At 34.2% G+C, this 27911-nt stretch overlaps 1 protein-coding gene and 1 long non-coding RNA gene across 3 annotated transcripts in view; both read right to left on the minus strand.

Moving 5' to 3' along the window:
• LOC123523588 (uncharacterized) overlaps positions 1–12681 on the minus strand; it is a 33368-nt gene extending 20687 nt beyond the window's left edge. The window contains exon 1 of the long non-coding RNA XR_006681140.2: positions 12434–12681. This is a non-coding gene — a long non-coding RNA (uncharacterized LOC123523588). The remainder of the gene's footprint in view (positions 1–12433) is intronic.
• Positions 12682–18583: 5902 nt separating this feature from the next.
• Positions 18584–24295, minus strand: LOC123525124 (ceramide kinase-like). 2 transcript variants are annotated; one of them, XM_045303879.2, is made up of 10 exons: positions 24085–24295; positions 23661–23840; positions 23104–23232; positions 22751–22814; positions 22354–22499; positions 22055–22129; positions 20792–20938; positions 20178–20381; positions 19754–19938; positions 18584–19472 (listed from the first exon to the last, which is right to left on the minus strand). In XM_045303879.2, exons 1-10 carry the CDS (start codon positions 24176–24178, stop codon positions 19260–19262), a joined length of 1437 nt encoding a protein of 478 aa, XP_045159814.2. In that variant the 5' UTR covers positions 24179–24295; the 3' UTR covers positions 18584–19259. The 2 variants fall into 2 exon arrangements, with proteins under 2 accessions (XP_045159814.2, XP_045159813.2); XM_045303878.2 differs by having other exon boundaries at positions 23077–23232.
• Between the last annotated feature and the right edge of the window lie 3616 nt (positions 24296–27911).

Below are 27911 nucleotides of genomic sequence, written 5' to 3' on the forward strand. Positions count from 1 at the left end.
AGTTAAATACAGCAGTTTAAAGATATTAATTTCGAGCGAGCGTAAGCGAAGCGAGAAATTAATATCTTAAACTTATAACCGCCTTCCAGTTAGCCTATTAAATCGTAACATTTAACAATTCAATTTAATACATATGGCCAGATTTGAACGAAATGGAGCAATTCCATTGGCAGAGCAACTTGGACGAACTGTAAATGTAGAAAATCGTCAAAAATATATTTTAACTTCATTAAATGTGTTTGTAAAGCTACATTCACAACTAAATATTACGTATAATAATTACTTCCAGTTTTTTTAGTAGTACTCGTTTATACAGTACACACAGGGAAAAAAACATGTTCATTGTATATTTAATTAGATACATGTACTATGAAGTAATTGTTCATATCTAAAAACATGAATCTGGGACTAATGTATATTTAAGAAATATACTGCCTAATTCATTGCATGCAGCCTTGCAAATATCAGAGAACATCCTTTTCATAAAAAACAAAGACAAATATCAAACAGGGAATGCCACGTACCAAAATCGCAGCCTCCCCAAAACGAAACCTACAGCACACAGACATACACGCGCACACACACAAAGCCAACAAACGAGGACAAAACGAACAAACAAAGGAACACACACACATACACGCGCACACACACAAAGCCTACACAAGAGGACAAAAAGAACAAACAAAGGAACACAGTGGGGCACCGCCTTGGAACGGTCAGTGGCAAAAACACCACTGGGGAGCTTAAACCGGTTTATGGTGCGCACCCAAACTCACTCTTACCCCCTCCATGTTCCAAAGACACGGGACAGTGTAAATAAAAGTAATCCCCTCCAGGTGAATCTCTAACACACGTAATGGAAACAAAAAGGCATGGCATGTAAAACACAAAAATGCTCGTGTATAAAAATATAAAAAGCAAACCTTTAGAACCAAAAACGTAAGTACCCAATGCCTTTTCAGAAGACAGAGCAACAAGAGAAACCCCCTTAAGGGCCCGACGAAACAGACCAGAAGACAGATATCAAAACAGTTCAGTCCTGGTAGAATTTAAAAACTGCTTATCATAGAGTCCTCCCCCTCTTCCGTCAGACACAATCAAAGAAGGAAGCGTAATGTCCAACTGTAAACGGGTTGAACACTAAACATGCGGTATGTCTCAAAACAGTTGGGTCGTAACCTCTTTTAATAAAACGTTTTATAATTTTACCAAATACATTTGGAAAATTACCATGACCCAAGATCTTACGAAGTTTGTAAACCACATCCCCATAAAAAATGGGTTTAGAAATACCTTCTCGCAGAAGTGTCTTTAGATTACTATTGAATTTTAAAACTAAATCAGAATAACGATAGTAAAATTTAGCAAAGTATTTACGCAATTTGTAATAACGGTAGCCTTGCTGAAGAAGTTTACTTGTAATATATAGATTACGTTCATTGAAATGCTTGACATGACTACACGCTCTGGCAAACCGAATTAATTGAGAAATATATACCCCATAAGATGTAACCTGAGGTACATCCCCATCCAAATGGGGAAAATTTACAATACTAAAGTTAAAACCATCCCTCTTGTCATAAATTTTGGTATGAATAATATTGTCATAAATAGAGAGATGTAAATCTAAAAACGAAGCATCAGTATCCGCATTGTTAGTTTTAATTAACTGAAGCTCCCTAGGATAAATAGTACCCACCAATTGACCAAAAAACGGATTATCCATATTAAGACTATCATCCAGATAGCGTGATGTATCATTAAATGCAGTTATAATATCTGCCTGCGTATCTGGAGAAAGGCTCAACATAAAGTCTCTTTCATAACAATATAAAAGCAAATCTGCAACAAGGGGTGCACAATTTGTTCCCATGGGAATACCAACTACTTGTCTAAAAACTGCATTCCCAAACCTTATGTAAATGTTGTTCAATAAAAAGGAAAGGGCTTTACAAACTTCGTCACAGGTCCACACTGTATAATGTTTAATAATATTGCTAGTAAAAAAAGCTTTATCAAAACTGCAAGCGAGAAATGTAGCATTCTCTCTGGCAAAAGTCTTTTGAATTAGGGCAGTTAGTTTGTCATTTATTAAGTTATGTGGTAAAGTGGTATACAAAGTAGAAAAATCGTATGTACTGACTGTAGATACCTTGTAATTATTAATTTTAAACTTATCCAGGATTTCGCCAGAATTTTTAATCGACCAAAATAAATGTTTACCAGAGTCCACGTGGGCTTTCACAGCAGTTAGACATGATGTTAATAGTTTTAAAATATTTGTAGTTGTACAAGAGCTTGAATTAGCGATGAAGCGGGCTTTATATGGTTGTTTATGCAATTTAGGAATCCAGTACATGGTTGGTAGTTTAATTTGTTGATCGTCTATACGAACATTTAAATCAGAAACTTCAGTGACGTGTTCAGTGACCAAATTATTTTCAACAGAAGGACTCAATGTATAAGTTTTAGTGCTATTTAGTTCGTTTTGTAAAACATTAATATAATGTAGGCGTCAAATGATGATAATATTGTTTGCCGCCTTGTCTGCTGGAACTAAGACATACTTAGAATGAAATTCTTGGATTTCCTTTTTCAAATGTCTTAAAGTAAACTTGGGTTTTGGTGGAAGTAGATGTTCATTAGTTTGATAAAATTTTATTCGAGAATCAACAATGTTAAAAATGTTTCGTTTCCAAGACGTTAAAGCATTGGGATCAGCATTCTCACGACGACACAGTTGCACAACTACGAGGGTGAACCAGACGCTGAAATTTGAAAAACGCTAAAAGGTAACTTTTTCTGCCAATATGTGAGACGGTAATATTCAATGCATCGAGCACAAGTTTGACAAAAAACCGACGTCACTGACGTTAGTCCATTAATTTCTTGACGGCTAGTAGCAAAACAGTTCTCTCACATATGGAGGAAAAGGAGAACTTATATATCAAAACATGCTTAACCTTGTTAGTTCGTATGTATTGATTTGAAAACAAAGAAGCATGTAAACGCAGTTATCAACTGCGTGCATAGACTAGAGAAAATAGGATATGTATAAGGTGTTGTGTCTAGCCAGCTTCCACTTCTTCCAGAATTCAAGTTCATGTACGAGTCTTTCCTAAATATATCAATATGTTAATTAGTATAGGTCGCTTCCGTAGCACATAATATAGTACGAGGATTGTTCAAATATGAATGCATCTAAGCACATAAAAATGTATCCTTGATAGATTTCAATGAAAATTTTATTTGGTCCCCTCGAAGTATTCACCTCCAACAGATATGCAAAGTTTCAGTCTTATAATCCAATCCTTGAATGCATTTTCAAAGTCTTTTCTAGGTATACTATGAAGACAATGGAATATTGCAGAACCGAATATTGCAGAAAAAATTTTCGACCAGAAAGGTATTTTTTGAGCCTTGGGAACAAAAAGAAGTCACACGGGGCAAGGTCAGGCGAATAAGGAGGGTGAGGGAGCACAATGACCTTTTCCTGCTTCAGAAAGTCTTGTACAATAGACGCCTTGTGCGATGACGCATTGTCATGTAGCAATCTGACATTGGCCAAACCAGTTGCGAGTCTTCGATTTTTGAAATATTTCTTCAGTTTTTGAAGAACTTTAGTCTTGTAAACTTCGCATTTACGGATTTGCCTTTAGGTACAGCAACCTGAATGGCAGGAGATGTGAAGAAAATGGCATACATTACCTTCTTGACACTCATGCTTTGCAATGCATGGTCTTTTGCCAGAGTTTGTTGCCCATATTTTGTTCTGAATCTTTTGTTTGGGCTCAAAAAAGTGAACCCATGTCTCGTCACCAGTGACGACATTTGCGAAAGACCGTGCATTGTAATTTGGAAACTGTTTAAGCAACAATTTTGCGCATTGCACGTGTGCCTTTTTCTGCTCATCTGTCAACAGATGGGGAATCCACCTAGCACAGATCTTTCTCATTTTCAAATTACGTTTCAGAATTGTATGAGCTGCTCCTAATTAGATGCCAACCATACTAGCTATTTGCCTAGCGGTGTATCTTGCATCAGTAGCAACTATTTCTTTCACTCTAGCAACCATCTTAGCAGACGTTGCTGTTTTCGGCCGACGGCCATGTGGTGCATCTTCTGTTGAAACAAACCCACATTTGAAATTCTTAAACCAACGAATAACTGTCGAAAAAGACATTTCATTATACCCATAAACAGAACATATTTCATCAAAAATGTCTTTACACCCTATGCCAAGAATACAACGATTCTTAATATAGGACCGTATTTCAACGGCGTACGCTGACCTTCTTCCAACCATTTTTGTATTAGTATACACGAGTATGCAATGTTTAGCCAGCGATAGACACAGCTAAATTGAACGGATGTTGTATCAATGTAAAGCTAACATGTTTATCTACCCAATAATCTTAATTTCCTCGTGATTTTCGCATTATTGAGCGAGATAACATTCTACATGCATTCATATTTGAACAATCCTCGTATGTACAAGATAGTTTTCTTCCCTTAAAATTGCTCTCGCTTCTTCCCATATTTACCCATGTACATGAATGCTGAGGTTGAGAGTTACTGAAAGTAGTCTGATATTTTCATAACTTCATTTCAATAAAGTATTCTTACAGCTGGTGCTACAATTTAGTCTACTTCCAGTACCTTTTAGTTTTTTCAAACTTAAAGATAATTTATATTGCTTGTCTATGCTAAAATGTATGTTACCAAACTCTGCATATGTTCATTTACTGTTTAGGTAAAAAATGTGTTACCCACTTTTTATATTCATCGACTGGCCTTGCTATTTGTATGATGAAACGTTTGTTCATTATTCTCTGCACATAATTCTTGTCAGGCTGGTAAGCCTTTCACTTAAACTATTTTTGTAGGTCATTCACAAATTATGACTTCTGTAGGCCATTCACTTTTACGATCCTTTTAAGTCATTTCACAAGCTATGATTCCTGTAAGTCATTCAATGTAACGATTCTTGTAGGCCATTCAATGTAACGATTCTTGTAGGCCATTCAAAAATTATGATTTTATAGTAGGCAATTAACTTTTACGTTTCTTGTAGGCCATTCTCTTTTACGATTCTTATAGGCCATTTACTTGTACGTTTCTTGAAGGCCATTCTCTTTTACGACTCACAAATTTTGATTCTGGTATGCCATTCTCTTTTACGTTTTCTTGTAAGTCATTTACTTTTACGTTTCCTGAAGGCCATTTCCCTTTATGATTTTTTAGCCATTCACACGTAATGATTCTTGTAAGCCATTTACTTTTACTTAGTTTGTAATCCATTCATTTTTACGATCCTTGTAAGCCACACACTTTTACCATTCTTATAAACCATTTACTTTTATTCTTGTTCTGTTGTAAGCCAGTGGTTAGTTCATCTATACCTAGAAATGCTATGTGAATGCAATCTGATCATACTTAAATAGAAACACTCTCTTTGATATACACATTAAAGCACTCGTTTTTCAAAAATAGTTTGCCATCTTCTGTCAATAAATGCGCTTACTAAAATCAGTCAATGACATGTCTAAGGATACACATTTTGCATAAACATACAAAAAGTAATTTTTGTTTTTATGTTCCCTTTTGGCATTTAGAGAAGACTTGTCTAGGTTTATTGTTAGAAAAACACCTTTTAAAGAATCTTCAATATTTTGTATATTTTGTCCGATGTCGTTAATATTTTCTAAAACATTGTTCGCTTTTACATATAATACGCGTTTATAGCACCTTCCGACCAGACTCAAATGTGATACGGGCTTTAGGAGAAAAGACACCTTTAGATCAGTTGGTTTGAAGAAAAATCTTCATTCGAAGAGAACTTGTAATTATAAATTCTAACTTTTAACATTTACATTTAGATCATATACAGGTGCTATTGATCAAGTCTGATAAATATTCTAATGATGCACCGGACGAAACTGGTAACTTTTCTATGAGTAAAATTACACAGAACTTGAATCAGGGTCAAGGATGGTTTAAAATACAGGTATCGAAATAAGACGGACCCAGTAAAATGTTATCTTCAACATTTAACTATTCATTTTTATAAGATACGAAAAAGCCTAAGTATTCTATATATTTCTACATTGTATTTTAAGATATAATTGCGATTTATTTCATGCTTAAGATATAAACTATCAAAACAAAAGCAACTAATCTATGTGCACTTGATAAACGGGGAATTTGATAAATGGGGAATCTGATAAACGGGAAATCTAAATGAAGTACGGGTAGTTTCTAGCATCAAGTGACAATCATGACATAAAGTCATAGGGTACAAATATGTAAATGATCTATTTGATTGTCACAGTAGAGGACAACTATTGAATTTTATCTTTTCTCTATAAATTTTCTATTAAAGCATAATACATAATACATCTCATTTCTTAATTACTCAGCATCAAGAGTCTTTTTAATTTTATCCTTAAAATTATAATTTTGTTATACCAAGTTGTTATGATATGAATTAATTATACTCATGCTTTTCACTTGTTGTTCTAGAAATGAATTATTAGAAAAACTTAAATATTGATGAACAAAAAAAAATTGTACTTTTATGACTACGATGTATCTATTATACATTAAATATGAAACTGACACAGAGAAATAAAAAATGTTGAAATTTAAATTCTTTGTTTCCTGCGCTATTTATAAAAGACTCCTTATCTTGTATCCAGTGGCATGTTAATTACATAATTGCATCACGTTTATTAATATTTTGTTAACTTTGAATTTTCCTGAAATGATTAAGACAACTCTGCAATTCAGTTTCCTCACAATAACCAATTTAGGTGATATTTCATGCTTAATAATTATAGTTTGTATACTTCGTCTAGGCTAAAATCGTATACTTTGTTACTTTTGTATTTCATATAGATTAGAACAACTTTCCGCACTTTCAACACAATAGATCTCGGCGCTTTTTGCTATAAATCGGTTTGGGCGCATTGAGTCCAGAACTTCGCTAGGGTTCTTAATATTTTAGGTGTTTCACATTCCATTAACTTTTTATTTGAAAGGAAAGACAAAAGTTCAACAAGGAAAGCCGCATTCAAAGAATAAAGGATCTTCCTATAGATTTTATTGTTATCTCATTGGCTTTGTGTACTGACAAAAATCTTTCATTGTTTGTTTGTATTTTTACTGCGACCTTGCTCTTATTATCTGTTTGTGTTTTGAAAAACAAAATGGCATGGTTAAGTATATATAAGATAGTTTCAAGTTACAAAAATATTTAAACGATTCTTGTGCTATAATTATTGAAGTTGTCTCGAAAAATATAATGACAGTAAAATACGGTATTTAACGTCTGTTAGTTGTGATATATTCTTAATTCATTTTCGGTCACTATAGTGTTTCGAAAAAAATCATGTTTTCTGAACAACAGGGGAAAAGCTTATAAGGAACTTACAGGCCTTCCTGTTTAAGACAGGGTTTTCTCAAACCCTTAGACAACTTGGAATGGAAAACAGAGCGCTAGCAAGGCTTTGTCCTTGGGGTTGGGAAAACACATGCCTTGTAAGATCATTTTTTTCTTGCCTATCATTGATATTATTGCAACATTTTCAGACATACTGTTTGAAAATAGCTCAAACACCATGACGTCAAATTACGAAGTCAATATGCGCACGTGCTGATTATTATTTACCTGGGCTGAAAAAAAGAAAATAGGGTTGTTACAACAGTACCTTGATCAGTAATGTTGTATTCGGCTTGAGAGGAGTTTGACAGGTCTGGATCCAATGTGGCATTGGAGCCGAGTTTAATACGGCCTCCATGAGAGCCGGAAGCATCATTACAGATCAGGGTATTGTATTAATGACCATTATATCATATACCCTTTCCTATTTCTAGTGTTATTTTAGCCTAAATTGCTACAATGTTATATTACAAAGACTGAACATCGTTTGAAACGGTGATTACTTTACACATTTCATCGAGACGCCATTATTACGCTATTATTAGACGTCACAACTGAAGCAAGTGGTCTAGCAATATAAAACAATGAGCATGACAAAAACGTATGAAAGACGTATCAGTCGAGTTTAGCTTAGTACGTTTCTGTATTGAGTACGTCTCTAGTGTTTTTGCTACGCTTTTAAAATACGTTTAACCAGGTGCTAGAAGATACATACTACGTATTTCTAAGCCGACGTTTTGTTTTGAACGGTCCAAAAAATTATAGCCTTGTCCAATACGTTTTTCTACGTAAAATATATGCTGTTTACTTTGTTTTAAAACATTGCAATACCTAGTCCTTAATACGTGACAGTGTGACTGGTGATTTACGTAGTTGTTAGCATACCTAGAAATTATCTTTTTGATATGCACACTCACAAACTCATACATCAAAATGTCTTTGTCATACGTTTATCAAAGGCCTTTGATATTTAAGTAATGAAAGCCCTGTCAACGAAAACAAATTTTCAGATTATAAATACACTCCTGGAAAAAAATGTAAATAGTTATTATGGCTTCTCGGCATGTCAAACTGCATTAAGTAATATTTGATGGCAGGAAGAGGATATCGGCAGTCAGATAATACCTGAAATATGAACATGTGGTTACAAAGCGCATATTCAAGGACAATCCGGCATTTTGATTATCTTTTTTTTTTTTTTTTTTTTTTGCTTTAGATGTTTTCGAGTGCTGTGCAAATAAGTTTATCAATTATAGTTCGGTTGTAAGGTCAGCGATGTTTATGTACTTTTAATAATGGAACGGTCCGTTAGTTATGTAATGTTATTCAGTACGACAGTGGTTCTTTCCTAAATAAGGCAAAGTAAATCGTTCTGACTTCCCCTAATCGGCAGATGAGTATGTAAGTTGAACTCTTAATCGTCAAAGATTATAAATCAAAATCATATCGCCATTTTTGCCGTCACAAGATGCACAATAAATTAAGAACCCAACAGCAGTTCACTGCCGAACTTACAAGTTTTGTCTTGATCTTATAAATCTGCTTTTATCGTTTAGATGCTCCCCTAACACAACTTGATGTCTTTCATAATCTGAATCTAGGTCAAGAACGTTTGATTTAATTGTACTATTTAATGATGACGAAGACTGGTATGTACTTTGTTTTAGATATAATGTGATACAGTAAACATTTTAAGATATTACTAAAATTAGTCCATACGTACCTGATAAATACAATTCATGTGAGAATCATGACATAAATTTATATGGTACACGTTCGCATGACAATCTGTATATGAGCAATATCAAGCAGAAAGGACAATTAAACTAAATGCATGGTTCTGTTAGAGCTAATTACCCTCGATATTTCGTACTAATAATGGTACATTTTTGAAATGATTTACACACTAAGAAGAATAATTTGATATTGAAATATTATTACTTACACAAAATCGATTGATGCATTATATCATTTTATTAACTCGTCTGGTTTAAAAAAAAATCATCGTCACTTGATCCTCGGTGTCCACGTTGGTAAAGAGTTTTTGCCGTTTGATCCACTATTTCTCAATGTCTACAAGAGCTAACGAACTTTACACCCTTGTTTATCCTTATTACATGAGTAGTCCTTGATGTAAGAAACTTTGCTGACTTGCTTACCATAATTGTCAGAATAACGACTTTTTTCGTTCATAAAAAATGGAATTTCTTGTATATTGTTAGGTTAGAACCACCTTTCCTTCAAAACTGTTATAACAAAAGCTTTAAAACTTTGCAAAGTAGCTTATCTTCATAATATGAGTATGTTAGTCAAGAACCATAACTCATTTAGTAAGAATAATGTCTTTTTTATAATTGGAAAATTCGATTTTCTTGGGGCTTTTTTAGCTTGAATCCACTTTATTTGAATACTATAAGAGCAAAAGCTTTCTAGCTTAGCAAACTCGTGTATCGTCATTGGATGAGCATCATTGGATGAGTACGTATATAAAGAACCACTTTTGACATGCGTTTTGTCAGAATTATGGCCCTTTATGTACTAGAAAATTAGGTTTTCTTTGCTCATTTTTTGTGAAGGTCCTTTTTTTTAATACAATAGCTTTGAAATATTATATATAATTTTTACGTCAGTAGGTGAGTAAGTAAAAGACACATAGCAATTGGGAAGTAAACATGCAGTTTTGTTTCCTTACGTTTTAAAACACTCTTGCCGTCGTCTATTTAATTTCAGTCTGTTTAAAATGCACGTATGAGTCTGAAGACTGAACATTGACACTCGAACACCACTTTCTTATAGGTGTACATACCCCGTGTACAAAAATAAATACAAATCGTTTTATGGTAATCAATCTTCGTGTATTGATTATTCGGTTCAATTAAGCTGAAAGCATGCAGCTCCGCCGGTTTAAAGAAGGTATACATTTCTCCCGATGAAAAATTGATTGATTTATGAAAATTATCGATTTCTCACTGGATTGTCAGTCGCGATTGGTGTCCATAACTCTGCAATCCATGAAGGGATTTTAAAATTACTTGGCAAAAAATATACCTCATAATAAGACGATTTTCAGATCCCTAGCTCAAAGGTCAAGGTCACACTTGGCAGTCAAATGTTTACATGGCATGAACAGGGTCTGGTTCGTGTCGGTCCATAACTCTGTCATTCATCAAGGGATTTTAATATTATTTGGCACAAATATTCCCCATGATAAGACAACGTGTCATGCGTAAAACTCGGACCCCTAGCTCAAAGATCAAGGTCACGATTGGAGGTCAAATGTCAACAGGTTTTTTTTCCTGTCCGGTCAATAACTCTGTCATTCATCAAGGGATTACAATAATACTTGGCATAAATGTTCCCCATGATGAGATGGCGTGTCATGTGTAACATTCAGAACCCTAGCTTAAAGGTCAAGGTCACACTTGGAGAACAAAGGTCAACAGGAATTTTTTCTTGTCCGGTATATAACTTTGTTATGCTAAAACAGGATTTAAATATCAGCTGACACAAATATTCCATAACATGTCAGGCGCAAAACTCGGGCCCATAGCTGAAAGGTCAAGGTCACACTTGGAAGTCAAAGGCCATAAGGGTTTTTTTCCTGTCCAGTCTATAAATCAACAATCTTTTTATTTTTATTTTTTTTATTTTTGGATTTAACGTCGCACCGACACATAATAGGTCATATGGCGACTTTCCAGCTTTAACGGTGGAGGAAGACCCCAGGTGCCCCTCCGTGCATTATTTCATCACGAGCGGGCACCTGGGTAGAACCACCGACCTTCCGTAAGCCAGCTGGATGGCTTCCTTAAAGAGATTTTAATATTACTTTGCACAAATGTTTACCACCATGAGATGAAGGGTCGTGCGCAAGAACCAGGTCCCTAGGTCTAAGGTCAAGGTCACACTTAGAGGCTAAATGTCAGATACAAGAATGACTTTGTCCGGAGCATTTTTTCTTCATGCGTGGAGGGATTTTGATGTAACTTGACACAAATGTTCACCACTATCAGAGGGATTTTCTTGCGCAAGAACCAGGTCCCTAGGTCTAAGGGCAAGGTCAAAATTAGAGGTCAAAGGTCAAATACAAGAATGACTTTGTTCGGAGCATTTCTTCTTCATGCATGGAGGGATTTTGATGTAACTTGGCACAAATGTTCGCCACTATGAGACACCCTTGTTTTTAGAATTACTTCCCTTTGTTTTACTATAAATAGCTTATTTTATTACTTTTATTACTGGCTGTAGGGGAAAATCGAGACCACTTTTCTGTGGTACAACATGCATGTTATATCCAATTTTTAGGTGTTTTTTGACTTATCTCTACCTGGTAAAGAGTTATGTCTGGACTTATATTATATAACTATTTACTTAGGATTAACTTCCCTTTGTTGTTACTATAAATAACGATAGAGAAAATTAGGTGCCTTCCAGTAGAGGATTTTGTATTGCATGGCAATACTTCATTCACCTGTTGTTCCTTCTCTAGGAACACTTTCATTCGGTAAGTCACACTTGACTGATCAACTGACCTCGAAAGCTGTTGTCATTACAAGCTGGCCAATCAAACTCCGTAACCTTAGAAATAATCTCATACGTTAAAATTATTCTTTCCTAATTGAGGCGACTCTCTGGCTGAACGCGCTCTGCGGATTACACACTACTAAACCCGAGGATGGAAAAGTGGAGTTGTTGAAACAGGCCAAACATCTCATTTGTCACAAAGGTTAAAATAAGTCGTTACCTTCGAATGCATGTTTAATATGTGATAGTAAACCCCATTGCCACCCTCTCATTGTGTGCAACAATTTCACGAATCGAATGCCCGGATGTCACATTCACGACATTTAGGACAGATACTACAAATTACATCCATGAATTACTTGATCAATGACCACTAAGTTTGTTGTGTGCGAGATCGTAGACTGTTAGCGCATCAGATCACTAGTACATTAGGATCCCACCATATACCTAGCACAAAAAATGACTTACCAGCTTTGAAGGTGTAAACATACTGTACTTCCAAGAATTCTGGCAAAAAGTAACTGATTAAATTCAAACACTTCCGTGAATTATCCATTTTACATGTTAGAAAAAACAGGTTCCGGAAAATATCCACTATTCATTTTTAATGTCCGCTAGTATTGTCATAGTCTGCTATCATCTCTATAAACTTTCTAATAACACATGGATTTTTGGACTGAGTTTAAATCGGGTCATTGTGTACAGCCAGTGTTTCTTAATTGCCGTATTTACTCAACTGAAAATGGTAGAGACTTTACTTTGTTGTTGGATTTAACAACTTATGTTAGCGTAAATACTGTGGAAATAGTGGACTTGATATTTCTTTCAGGCAATAGAAAACAACATAGATCTTTTTCAAAATATTAGTTTTTTATATGTTGGTGCAGAAATAAACGCCCCCTTGGTGCAAAATGTAACGCCCCAGGGACGCTTTTTAAAATCGGGTGATACGGAATGTCAGTCTTGTCATTGGGTTAAATCCAACGGGTTCCACACACTGATGACCAATAGTTAAAACAGACGTTGCAACCAAAATTTTACAAGATGATCATTATATATTTATATAGATGTTCCCTAGAAGGAACTTTTGCTAGGCTTTAACTTGTTTAATTATGTTTTGATAGGGCTTAATTTAGTAGATTTTCAAAGGTCGGAGAAGTTGCAAAACAAAAAGTCTAAATACATGAAAAGAATTACCATAACACAGCTACTGAAGTTTTCTTAAAGATATTATAAAACTACCATAAGGTGCCTCATGTTCATTAACTTTTACCCTGCTAAATTTATAAAATGGACTAGTCTATCATTCAATTTGGGCAGTACCATTTATTATTGAAAGGGATGTTCACTGAAAATCAGTTAATTGGATAGCAAACAGAACAGACCATGATCAGCGTGCAGGCTGATCTTGGTCTCCGCTGGTCGCAAAGGCAGAAATACTTGCCGCCAACAGGCTAAAGGTTAGTGTGTATAAATGTTGTTTTTGTATTTCTGCAAATAATGTGTTACAAAGAAGAATCTGTTTCTAACCAACTGGTAGTAAACCAGTGTAAACATTTATGCTTGTCCAATGGCAACACTGGACCTATTCACATCCTAATTCAGACATTCAAAGTTTAAGTCATTCATTTTTACGTTATTAGTGGTTATCGCGCCTACCGGGAAGATCTTAGGTGTGTCTTCTGGTCATACCTAGAAATCACCCGTTTATATGTGCACTCACGCACTCATATTTCAAAATGTTTCCTTATTTCATTTGATATAAAAAAAATGCATAACATACACATCTGGAAAAATACCGTAAACAGTTATTGTGGCATCTCAGTATTCAGTGTTTTGTTCTGCCTAATGGAAATAAATTATATTTGTACAATCTTTTAATATATAATTTGTGACTTGACACATTGCATTAGGCTTGAATTAATTGCTTGTTTTGTTATCAACTGCTAAGACATCAAAAGTGAGTGCATATTCTCACCCATTCATTCAGGAAGAAAATATAGCCAGTCTGATAATCTTGTGGTTACAAAGAGCAACAATCAACTTCAGAAATGAAAAACAAGTGTTGTTTTGTTTAGCATTGTCTTTTTTTTCTCTTTCTAAGTGTTTCGGAGTGCGTAAGTTAGCGTGCACAAATAGTAATGAAGGTCAATGAAGTATAATGAATTAGAAACCAAAATACAAGTCCATTAAAAGGTCTACAATATTCATGTGTTTAATACATTTGTCTATTCCTTTGAATTCTCTCTTAACCAAGTACAACATTGATCATTAGTCCATTTAACAGGAAAATATTTGCGTTAAAAAGTTCGAAGCTTTTGAATATCATAAATGCTTTTTTCTGTACGCATTGGCAAGCTGAGAACCAGCTATTGCAATATATAAATACAAAGAAACACTTCCTAAATGAAAAACATGGTTGCTTTTTGCGTAACTATGTAAATGGTACCAGTAAATGTACTACACGGGTCTCTAAGCGTCGGTAACGTAACAGTAAGATAGTAAACGGGATGCTTATAAGCATTTACAAAATAGTAGTTATCGTACTTCCACAATTTGTATCAGTGCCAAAGATGCTTGAATTGTGTCACAGCCAAAGGTACAGCTATAGAGGCGAAGAAAGTAAAATGTTACCTTCGAGCTTTTACTATGTATTTGACTTGTTTAATCTTTTATAGATATGGTGTGATTCAGAGAATATTTATTTTGACAAACTAACAATTTGCCAAACATACATATAATACAGTTTGTTGTGTAAAATTAATGCATACATTTTTGACTACCCGTAAATGATCTTTGAATGATTGAAATACATCTAGGTGAAAATCATGAAACCATACTATTTAATTTCTTTATTTCTCCTCCAATTTTTAGTTAGAGCTAATATATACGTGCAGTTCCGATTTTTTCTTTTGAATAACTCAGAATATAAAAATCATGTTCAATCTTTGAAATTCTACTTTTAGTTTACCCAGTTATTAGAATATGAAGCTGGGGTATCTCAAAATCATCTATTAAAGCGTAAGTTAGTTGATAATCCAAAGTATACCAGACAGACTGCAACACAGGCACGTCGTGTGTTATCGTCACGTCGACGTTTTGAAATACCTCTACTTCACACACTTAAGCGTTTGTTTTGAGTAAAAATTAACTCAAATTTTGAAAATAGAAATCCTAGCCGTTTGACGTTTAGCAGCATAATCACGTTTTAACGATTTTATAACGATTCGCGATTGCAAATGGTATAAACCTTGCTGTTACCTAAACCTTTTACGTACAGACCTTGATCATGCACCCTACACACCGTTTCATCGCCTTCTACATATATGGGAAAATAGAAGACGATGCCTTGAATGATTATATAGTTACGATGGACAAATTTGACCTTTGATCTCAATTTGTGACCTTGACCTTTGACTTTCAACTTTCTGCACATCATATCTGCATATCATCTTATTTCCCCCTACCAACAAACCAAATGTAATGACAATACCTTGAATGATTATTAAGTTATGCTCTGGACACGAGATATAACGGACAAATTAGACAGATGTACGCGCAATCACATAATACGTCCATTTTTCAAAATTAGAATGTAAACAAGTTAAAAAAATCACTAGTCAGAATGTTAGGAACACAAATACGGTTTGTTAATTGATTTCTATTTTTTCAGTAACCACGGAATTGCGGAGGTGTACCACTACGTTCTGAAACACATAGATGAATAGTTAAGATTGTCAAAATCATTATAAGGATTACGTACAAACATTCGCATGCATGTATGCGTTAATCTTACATAATAACACATACAATGGGCAACAGGAAACCCTTTAGTTAAAGATGCAAAATACTTTGGTGCTGACATAACTAATGAACTTAGTTGGAACATACATATCTCAAGAATCACATCAAATGCAAAACGAGCATTAAGTTTCCACGAACGCAACGAGGAAAGAACGTTCAAGTCACTTGTCTTACAAATTACTAGTCATGTCACAATCAGAATACACCTCATCTTTTTTTTCATCGCACACACAGGTGAACATACAAAAATTAGTCCTACAAAATTGCAAAACACTTAACTGGCGGTTTTCTAGGCTACAAACTTTTCACGTCTTTCAAGATAAATGTACCATCATCTTGTAGCCATCTCCCTTCCCGGATACGGTATTTAGAAGCCCTACTTGGTTAGCTTGACATATGCATCCCCTTAGTCTACCTAAAGACCATGTCAGTTCAGATTATTTGTAGCACTCCTTTTCCCAAAACAGTCTTACCGCATGGGTTACCCCTCTAATCATGCAAGACCGCCTGTCACTGAGTCCTTTAAAGATTGCTGTGTAACAGCTTTGCTTTTAATCAATTTCAGTAATTTTATCCTGTTTTATTTTTCTTTTCTCTTATTTGTAACATTTAAACACCTCTTAAACTGTTCAGGTTCTCACTGTCGCTGAAAGAAATTTCAGCATTTAAACTGTTATCATCAACAACCGCCGACGCACACCCTACCCATAATACGCGATATGTGTTAGGCAACATGAAGAGATTGGAACAGACTTTTATGCCTTAAAGAAAAAAACAACATTTTTCAGGCGTGCATGTTTTTACAATATTATCATGTTTGACTGTAGGACGTCCTCTCATATTCTCACCACTTAATTATAAGTTTTATGTATATCTGTAATAATATATGAAACTGATTCAGAGGCATTGAGTCTATGCACACTAGGTACTTTATTTACACGAGCATTTGTGCTTTATTTATGGTATCTTTTCAATTACATATAAAAGGGGAACATATTGAGGGGATGACTGTGGAACATGGTGGGGCTTAAAAGTGAAGGTGTGTACCCGTTGAAATTACCCAATGACTTTTTACATCTGACTGTCCAGTGACAGCCATCAACTGTTCTTTTATACGAGGGTTGATCCAGATGTTGAGGGGATGACTGTGGAACATGGTGGGGTTTAAGAATGAAGGTGTGTACCCGTTGAAATTACCCAATGATTTTTTACATCTGACTGTTCCAAGACAGCCATCAACTGTTCTTTTATACGAGGGTTGATCCAACTGTTGAGGGGATGACTGTGGAACATGGTGGGGCTTAAGAATGAAGGTGTGTACCCACTGAAATTACCCAATGATTTTTTACCACTGACTGTTCCAATACAGCCATCAACTGTTCGTTTATACGAGGGTTGATCCAAATGTAATGTCACTGCGTCTATGGTGCGCTTGTTCATCTGAGTATAATATTAAAAATACATCAAAATGTACAGAAATTCAATTATGATAATATTGCAAAATATGTATTTCCGGCGTTTTTCCGTTTAAAATGCATATGAATTCAAAAATTACCACTGACGCTATGTCGCCGCATGCTAAAATATTATTAGTTCATTGATAAAACTGTGAAATGCAGCCACTGATCTTTATCAAAATAACGCGCTGAATTATATGAGTTTTTACAACGTGACATTACGTATCTCCGCCGTTTGCTGTTGAAATTTTATTGACGTCATCGCTCGTTGAAAATATCTATGCAGTGTTAACGCTTGTTTATACTGAGAGCAAATTTGTTGATTTCTGACGAAAACACCGCAGCGCTCTGTTCTGCGTTTTTGTTTTAAATTAGGAAAATCAGTGTTAGAGGCCATGCAGACGATAAATAACACGTGATTTTGGTGCCGTGTGATTTTGCGCTTTTTCCTTATCTGAAAGGTAGCCTCCGAGGGGTTCATTACCAGGATCTTGATCATTTGAAATTTTTTGTAAAAATGTATTTTCATCCCTTTCAAAGGACTGATGTGTTGTTGCTTTCCGTAAATGGGTGAACAGACATGAGCGCTGAATAGAAAATCAAGGACGATACTTTGAAAAGGAATGAATATTGATAGCAGTCAGTAAGAAACGTCGTCTCGGACGTCAATAACGTCAGTGACGTGCGGCGATCGCTACAAGTATATGTCGATATCGTTAAAACTATGCACCATATCTTATCGATATTTTTAGACAATATTGTAAATAGATAAAGGTACTTCGGTATGCATTTTTATTATACACGATTTTACAGCTACAGTGACATTACTTTGGATCAACCCTCGTATGTTTATAATGTCATCGTTGCCTATTTGCGTTACTTTATCAAGGTATTTGGTGTGCATATCCGTTACATATGGTGTCAAAATTATATTAATAAGATAAAAGAGAACCATCACTTAAATCCATGATGCACACTTGTATTACAGTTTTGAAAAAAGTGTGGACTAATTTGGTTCAAGTTCGTATTCAATTCATTATATAATAAAGGTGAAATGACACTACTGGCAGAAGTCACACGGTGTACATGACATTCTTATCATACCAAAAATCTACCCGTCCGTTTTCTTCACCACTCCTACGTACCTCTTACAGCCTAATTTTCATCTATTTGATAGCAGTCCACAAAACTTACAATTATCTGCTGTATTTTCGTGGTTTAAGTTCGGGTATTTTGAAAGACTCAGATTACCTCAGAACGTGTTGCTTAATTTGAGAGGAACGACCAAATGACTTTATAGTATGGACAAAAACTTTGTCTTTTTACGCTTTAAATAAACAAGAAAAACAAAAAAATACTAACTTAACTTTTATTAAATAGATGTAAAACCATGTATAATATTCACAAAACACTTTTTATTTCTAAACAATAAATATGTAATAAAATATACTAAAGAATATAACATGTATAAGGAACATAAATTTTGATATCTATGTATAAATTATACAAATATCCTTGACAATGGTCAAAGGTCGTTAAAAATGAGACTTTATTTGGAAACCATAAGTCCTCGTCAAAACAATAAATGAAAATAAAATTAATAAGTATATAAAATAAATATTTTAAAACAGTTAACTACCAACACATAATATGTTGTGCGTTTCACTTCTCAGCATGAGAAGATCGTGAATTAGACACATTTCAGTCCTGTGCCACGTCAAATTACAGACCTTCAAAAGAGAAGGTGTGTTTTAATTGATTTTCAACACGCTCAAGCATGTTTTGTCAATTTGTCTTCAGGACACTTAATTGCGTAGACGTGTGTCCTCTGATTCTTTCTCCCCATTCTAGTAGCTTCCTCTCCTCGCTACGCGAAGTAATCCACCCTCGGCTGTCATGGACAATTCAAGCAACACTCTCTTCCTGATTGCGTCAGCTTGAATTTTCGAATTTGGCACCTTTCCGGGACGCTGCAAGCATTGTTTCATCTTGCGTAGACGAAGTTTTGTATAGTGGCAAACTTATATCAGCCTTCAACCATCGATTTTTCCAAAAATGGGCATGGTGCACTGGTGAAGCCTTACTTCAAACTCGGGAGTATCCAGTTTTATAGCTTCACCGTCAGCGTTGATGTAGAACTTGTTGTCTAAATGACGCTCGCCGTTAGCATTCATCGTTGTCCTTGTTGAAGAGAGCTTCACACGATATCGTGAAGCGCGAACTGTACGGATAAAGTCGTAATTCAGCTGAAAAAGAAAGCAAAAACATAATAAATATGTGTTTCTTTCTAAACCAAGGTTCCAGATCAAATCCACACTTTGATAGAATGAAGATCAATTCGCATTTAATCGTAATACAAAGATAAACAAATACTCAAGTGAGGTAGTGTCTCCCTAGATTAAGAAAACTTTGAAGATTTTGAGTTGTAACATTGAGTTTTGTAATAAACTATCAAAAACCACTTTATGCAAAAGTTCATTGACATGGATTTCTTCAAGATTAGAGGATTATCGTGGGAAATACTTACATATCCTGACTGCGCCTTTTGTAGCTTTGTCAGCTGGTCAACATGGTCACCAATACTGCATTTGTCCGTTACCCACATTGTTAGGGCGTGGTCACCAAAACGGGGGACAAGAGATCCTTCTTTTTCTTTCTGTGTAACAACATATGTATCTACTCCATACACTCTACCGTCAATTTTCTTCCAGTCTGGAATGGATTATTAATAATGATGTACTATAAGATAATATATGTGGGATCTGACAAATATTTTTGTTAATCATAAATAAAAACACACGCATTCACTAGCCATTCTTTCTTTGTCAGATATGCAAACCTAGTTCAAATTTCAATTTAAAAACAGCTAAACCTTTTGCTAAGACATGTTAACATACATTCGTTAAAGACATGTTAACATACATTCGTTAAAGACATGTTAACATACATACCATTTTTCTTGTCTGAATCATAGTCCTCTGGCATTGAAAACAGTCTATGTCTGAAGAATCTGTCAGAGTACCTACTAGCAGGAAGAGATACTTGACGCAAGTACTTTGAAGTTGTCATGGGACTTCTTTTCTTTGGTTCTTCTGGCATATATTCTATTTCAACATCTACCCGCTTTCTCCTCGCCAGAGTTGAAATTGGAACCACTGTAAGTTACAAAAGCAAAACTTTTGTTTTAACATAAGATTGAACATATACCACAATGTGTCGATGTCTTTAATTATGCTTAATTTGTTAATAGCAACATATTTAACTCAAGTTCTTCAGTCATAAATTCAGACATACTTCGTTTCATTATATAATACCCTTATTCGTTATATTTGTCATGAATTCCGTTAAATGGCTCGGTTATTTTTAGTTTTAGTTTTAGTAAAAAATGTAAATAAACATAATAAATTTGAAACTTAGAACGTGATAAAACGCGAATAGTAAACATTTGGAGATAGAAGAAGATAAAGTTACATTATGGAGTACGACCGAATTTTAGATCAGCTGGATTAATTAAACAGGTGAAGTAACTTTATGTGAAAGGGGTGTTTTATCATACTATACGTACCACTATATCTGCTAGGTCCTAACCACCTGAACTTTTCACAGTCGTGCATCATGTTTCCAATAAGGCCAAACTCGACAAGTAAACTCGCATAGCACGTGAGCTGCCGTCCTTGATGTAAACTTACAACATTAGACATATGATGGTCGCCTGAAAAAATAAATACAAGAATATAAATAAATTGAAAGTGTTTTTCCGATGACTGAAACCATCTTTAATGCGTACGGGAAATAATATAAAAAATCCCGGACTAAAACGAGTCCACCACATCCTTGTAATGCATACCGTTAATCACTAAAAGTGTTACATGACATACTATCTTAGTAATTTTTATGATATTGAATTACTTATACACTAGGTTATGTTCTTCCTATGTTTTCCCAGAATGCGTCACGTATTTTGAATAATTGCTATGTGGCACTTGGTGTAATTCACATTCCTTTAACAATAAAATGCACCATCGGTTTATCATGAAAATATATCATCTATGTATATGTTCAAACTTAACGTGTTACAGCAAAATGCGGACGATATTATGCTAAATATTTGCATTTATGTGGTGCGTTAAATAAATAATGCATGATATGTGACTAAAGGTATAATAACGGTAAGCAAGCTGCTGTGGTTTGCATTTAAAATTTTTGTGGGAAATATGAACAATTTAAGCTTCCGTGTCATTTCCTTAGTGATTATAACGGTGATTGTAAATTTTACAAAGGTATTTAAGTTTCTTTGTGAGTAATGACATCTTAATACGAAATCTTTTTCGCCTCAAGTATTTGAACTAAATCAAAGAAAAAGAAAGTGTTAAACGAAGCTTGATAAAAATCATTCTTTTCACCGATCCTGTAAATTATTTCACTTGTTTTTGTTGTTAATCTCTTTTAATCAAATTTGTTGAAGTTTAATTGTTTTATATCTCCTACTGGTGTAAAAGCGAAAAGTGAATTATAAAGAACACAGATATCACATCGTTCCTTGGTTACTTAACTTTATAGAAGTAGGAGCTCACATTCAGTATGCACATGCGCACGTTTATCATACAAATATTGATCTGACTTAATAAATGTAAACATAACACTGCTCTTGAAAAGCAAAAAAAAAGGATGATTATTCTCTTCCGCTATCACTTAATCTAGGAGTAAACGTTTCACCAATCAAATTGATGTAATTAAAACTGTATTATTGTTTGGCTGCAGTGAGCAATTTCATAGAACAACATCACTTATGATCGGAAACAAGCGCTTGTTAATAATATTGACTTACCAAGTATCACTTTAAGGACGGCAGTTTCCACGTCCCTGGTTCCGTGTATGTAATTAACAAGATAATTTCCAGATCCTGAAGTTAAAAAAGTAAGTGTTAAGAATTCGCTAGTGCAGAAAGTTGGCATACAAAAAAGTTGTATAATATCAATTATGCAATAAAATAGACCGTGTTATTCTACAACTACTTTATATATCTTAATAACAAAAATAAGTAATCCGACTTACCGATACTTGAAAATAGAAAATTAACAGATTAAGGATATGGAATATATATATTTATTTATTTGAAGATATTACCTGCTGGTACTATGCCAATTGGTATTTTAGAGGCAACAATTTCTGAATCTGGATCGTGCATGTCAATGTGCGAGTCACACTGCAGTCTGCCGAGCAAACCGTTGACACATTCTGAAAACATACCGTCCCCTCCTACTGATACAATTCTGAAATGCATCAAGGCATTGTCGTCGATGAAAAGTATGAACATAACAAAGATTTTTGACTAAATTTGAAAGAAAAAAAAAACTACATAAGGCTTGTCTTTTTTAGACATATCATTTAATAATTGTTGCAATTTTTTAAGTAGAAATGAGAAAAATACTCAAGCGCAATTGATTAAATCAAAGATGCATTCCAATATTTAGGTACAAACGTATTATTGCAATTGATATTTTTATAGTATACTTGTACCTACCCATGGATCAGTGAAAGGTCGTATGTGGCTAGGAGCTCTTTAGGCTGACCAGCTCTTTCTGTAACTGAAAATAAATTAAAGAAAAATTAATTAATGTTATGACGCAACAGTTTTGGACATTATACATTTCATCATTAAACAGTATCAAATGAATACTTATTTTGTATGTCAGTGTACTCATTCAGTGTTTGTAATATTTCATGACATTTAACCTACATTAAGATTGATGTTTATAATCCTTTAAAGAGGACATAGTGAACATCGCTATTTTTGTTCAATTTTGTCATTTTAAATTCCATTTCGTCACATGAATATTCGCTAATGACCTTGAAGGAGTGAGATGTTGAATTTACCAATGACTTCTGTATATATTCCGCTCAGCTGAAGGAGTGGTGCAACTTTAGATGAATATATCTTTACTCCTTTCTTGTGTCCCGACTTGGGATTGACAAAGACCAATAGTCGTCTTGGTCTAGTTAGCTCTGTAATGTGGGAAAAAATAAGTTTATATTTAGAACAATGAATAGATATACATATATGTATTTTGTAGGTCAATTAAGATATCATATATCATGAATTTCAATTAAAGGGAACGGCATTTTATAGATTACAGACTTTCCTTTAGTGCATGCAATTCTAAATATTGTAAAGTCAGCACTTTTGAAGTCTGGTGTATGTAGTCAAACATGGAACGTATACCTATTATAAAATATCTATTCTTACTTTTCTTTCGTCTCAACAAATATTTTCCTGAATAATTTGAAAAAAGAGCATTCGATCATTAGTGTTAAATTAAAAGTGTATGTTTTAAATGTCTACCTACAAATCCAAGTGCTCTGTTTAGATTCGATATTGCAAAAATAAATTATCAAGAATGATGAATAACAAGGCAGTGTGTAATGAAACTTACCTTTCAAATCATTTTTTATTTCGTCCGCCAAACACTGACAGAAACATTCACTTCCATATAGATCACAAACTTGCATCCTTAATCTTTTGTTTGTGTGTGGCACTACATGGTGCAGACGGACGGAAGGACAGCTGCCTTCCAGATACTCCACTGATAATATGTCTTTTACTAATACTTCACCTGCCATGATTAAAAAGAAGTTTAAAAATCAAAATTGAATTTTAAGATTACAGAAGTATGATTTAGCAAATAAAGCTGAACAAAATGTTTAAACATTCTGATAATAGTGCGTTTTAGCGCTATAAATATATCAACCTTGTCAAATATTGGCCCCACTTAAGCACAGTAAATAATTTACTATATTTTATGTTTTGAAAGCAAAAGATGCACAGTTTTAAACTTTAATACAAACGTATATTCGTACATGTATCAGCGCTTTTTAAGTCTGTAAATGTCAGCTTCTTCTTTGCAAAAGAAACTGTGCACGTTTTCCCCTTTAATACAAATTCTCCAAGCATTTTGAAAATGTCCTTTTAAATTGTATAACGTCTTCTTATAAAAATGTACACAATGTCTATAGTTTAACTCTTGTATTGCAAGCGTTCTTCTCTTTTTCTTTTTTATTGTTATTAAATGAAGTTTAGTTGCATCCACTATTTATATACCAGTTATAAATCGATAATATCTAAAGTTTGCGCTCGACTAAATTTAACCAACCAATGTACAAGTACTACATTATTTTTTAAACCTTAAACCCCGCCTCCTTCATTGGAGTGTCTGTTTAACGTTACTTTATTTAGTTGTTTATGCTCTAATTATATGTTTAGGCACGTCTTGCTACCGGATACTTTAAAAGATAGCTTTATAGGCAATTTTCCATTTATTCATTAATCTATATATAGAACTTATCGCCTACCTTTCTGGGTCAAAATCAGATCTTTAATTTGTGAATGAAAATTGACTTTTTACATCATATCTAATATTCATACATGGTAGATTATCGAGCACCCCTGACGCAATGTTCACGCTCGTCTGCTATCGCGGTCGGGGGCATTTTTCACAGCTTGCAGTGAAACAGTTCATCTTATATTTATATGAAAAATTAGAGGTAAGAGTAGATTTCCCGAAAGCACAGAGAACATCAAACACAGCCATAGAGCCATACATTGCAAAGTATGCCTTCAACAAAAAGAATCTGTAAGAGAAAAATACAGCAGACTGTTTGCTTCAAAAATCCAACAACAAGTACATTTTGATTATATTCAAAATACAAAAATGGGTAAGGGGTAGATAAAAGGTAAAACATGGGAAGGCAAATTGAGATAAACATCAAGTACAGTCAAACACGTCAGTTAACAGACCTCTTGTATTAAGAAACTACCTTTACATGTTTTAAAGAACAAATTATGATGTTTTACTGAAAGAACATTTTGGCCCTTTTCTTTGGTGCTCTCTTCATGTAAGTTGTACAGTATTAGTATATGAAAAACGATGTATACTGACTATTTCACAATCACTGTTGTGCATTGAAATCTACAAATTTGTTATCAGCTTAAGGTAAGTAAGTACTACTAAATTTGCTGCAAAACCACAAAAATAAAACATTCGATCTATGGAAAAAATGTTGTGTTTTAAGGGAATAACCTTAAATGTACACGTTGATTAATCCGTTTCGCTATCCTCATTAATTCTTGTAGGGCGTTTTTCAAACGCCTGCCTGAGTTGCGTAAAGGATAATGTCTTACATTTTCTTACTATAAATAAACGAATTCCTCGCTTTTTCCTTGAACAAAGTTTCATGAGAAAAGTTTATCCTTGATTCATATTTTTATTTAAACGGGTAATATCTTATTACCACAAATCTAACCTCGTGATAACCTTGTAACGGAACCCGAGAAGAAACTCTAACTGCGGGTATTTTTTACTCTTTTTTGTGCGTAGTTACCATGAATTGCCGAAACCTACTGTTACTGACGTAGTATCTCATTGTCTCGTTCGCTTGTGGTATTAAAGAATCCGGATATGCATGAATTATGAATTGAAACAATGCATTTAACTCTAGAATCTTTACTGAAAATGGTATTAATCTGAACGTTTAAATTTTACAACGTGCTGAATTGATAAACTTTGTATATACAAACTGCTGTAATAGTTTTAATTGCATCATTTATACTAGTTTATCTTTATAAAGTCCAACCCGCATTGTACAATCACCGAAGGATGTGGAAAAAGCGGCTACTAAACATATTTGGTTGCTAGACTGCCTAATTGAAGCAAATGGCTGCTCAATATGGATGACCGCTAGGATATGTTGAACATTATCGTCATTTTCAATATTTTATTTGTGTTATTCATTATTAAGGTACACCGGAATTCACTTACGTTTTAACACGAGACAGAAAAAAGAACAGAATCATGTTTGAGTACAAACTGTTTTATGTTTATAGCAGGTTAGTGACTGCTTGTGCGAGCTGACCGACATAATCTTGCAGACCATTTGTAAAGAAGAGACTTTTCGTCCCATATTTTGAAATGTACCATAGTACACAAACGAAATCTTCTTTTCTTATTCGAACCTCTGTGTGAAACACAATGTGCGATTTTACAACCAACGGTTTTTAGGTACATTTAAGGTCATACCAAACCGTGAAAGACAAAATGTGGACTATTTTATACCGTCTTGGGTATTTACCGCGCGTTCACCTCTCGCAGTGTCCGGGATAATTGCTTTTTGAGACAGAAATCCTTTTATTAACAAGTTCATAAGTAATAGCAAAATGGAGCCGAACTATGATCTATATAATATCATGATCAACAAATTAATACTGATTAATCTCATTGAACCATATCCTACTAATAACTTACTATCGACCTAAGTCCGGTCAAGTAAAGGCTGATTTGTCTCATTTCTTTTGAGCATGAAAAACAGAAATATAATTTTTGTTTTCAAGTGAGGGTGCAACTTAATATAAAATGTTCAAACTGAACTCCAGAATGCAACGAAGAAAGTCATATAACGCTACACCCGTCTTTACTGTGTCCAAAATCGGATGCAGTTACTTTTGGAAAGATATAAAGCAGACATAACAATGCAAATGTGAATGAAAATACATTATCACATACAACTGACTGCCACGAAAACTACTCCACAAGTGTTCATTTGAAGATAGGGTCTCTACTGCAGAGGGTTCAGTCGCAAGAAACTGGAGGAAACTGGGAATGAAACAATGTTTGAATTTTGAAATAAACCGATGGAAATTAAAATGCATTTATGAGAACCTTGCCTGAGGTTTCGGGTGTTCTCACGTCAGATTTCAGTTCATTTGACAGTTTTGCTTTTTTTTTATTCTTTCAGTCTTTTTAGTGAATTGCAGAGGTTCATCATATCAGTTACGATTAAACTACGACAAAATCATTTAAATTCGTGTAAGACGGCTAGTAGAAAACGTAGAGAAATCATAAACTTGATAAACATAGTCAGCAAATCGGTAAAAAAGTAAGAGTAAGTTCAACTAGCTGTTTTACGCAGTACTGGTATTGATTTCATGTAATAAATAACGCCTCATTTCAAAAGTGCTATTTTCAGTTTGCACAAAGTTCATTATATGTGCGTTTTCAAAAAAATCAGATAACCCAAAGTTTGCCTAGACTGGTTGTGTTTTTTCAAAGTGAACCATTAATTGTAACTATGTTTTCAGAAATATTCATAAACCATTCTTAAGTAAATAACATAGCTTTTATCGCGTGTCACCTATGTTGATAAAGTGATACATTTTTGTATTGCGATTTTATCTCTGTGGACACTGCTTTTGATTTGTAAACATCTTGTTTATCAAAATCTCAACATTTTTCTTAACCAATCGGGTAGATTTAAAGTTTTCAAGAAATTGCTATTTTAGATAAATACCAGAAGATTTATTTACCTAATCGATGTATGTTAGGACAAAGAGCATATTAACATACCCGGCCTATATGAAACGAGTTCAATAATTTGCTGGTCCTTATGTTTATTACTATATATATATAGTAATATTATATTTAATGACGGCAACTTTAAAATGCTTGATGATGAAACACAGCATTGATGTTCCACATCTTTTTCAAAGTCGACTCTGCGTTACCATGACTACCATACTTACTTCTGTAACACTTGAATTTCCTGTAGTATGTCAGGGACAGCATTCAAAAACAAACACGATTAGTATTCTTAGAAAAATAATAAGGGTTGTGGCGGCACATATGTATTTATTG

This window comes from Mercenaria mercenaria, chromosome 3, assembly GCF_021730395.1.
Source record: "Mercenaria mercenaria strain notata chromosome 3, MADL_Memer_1, whole genome shotgun sequence".
Taxonomy (NCBI): Eukaryota; Metazoa; Mollusca; class Bivalvia; order Venerida; family Veneridae; genus Mercenaria; species Mercenaria mercenaria.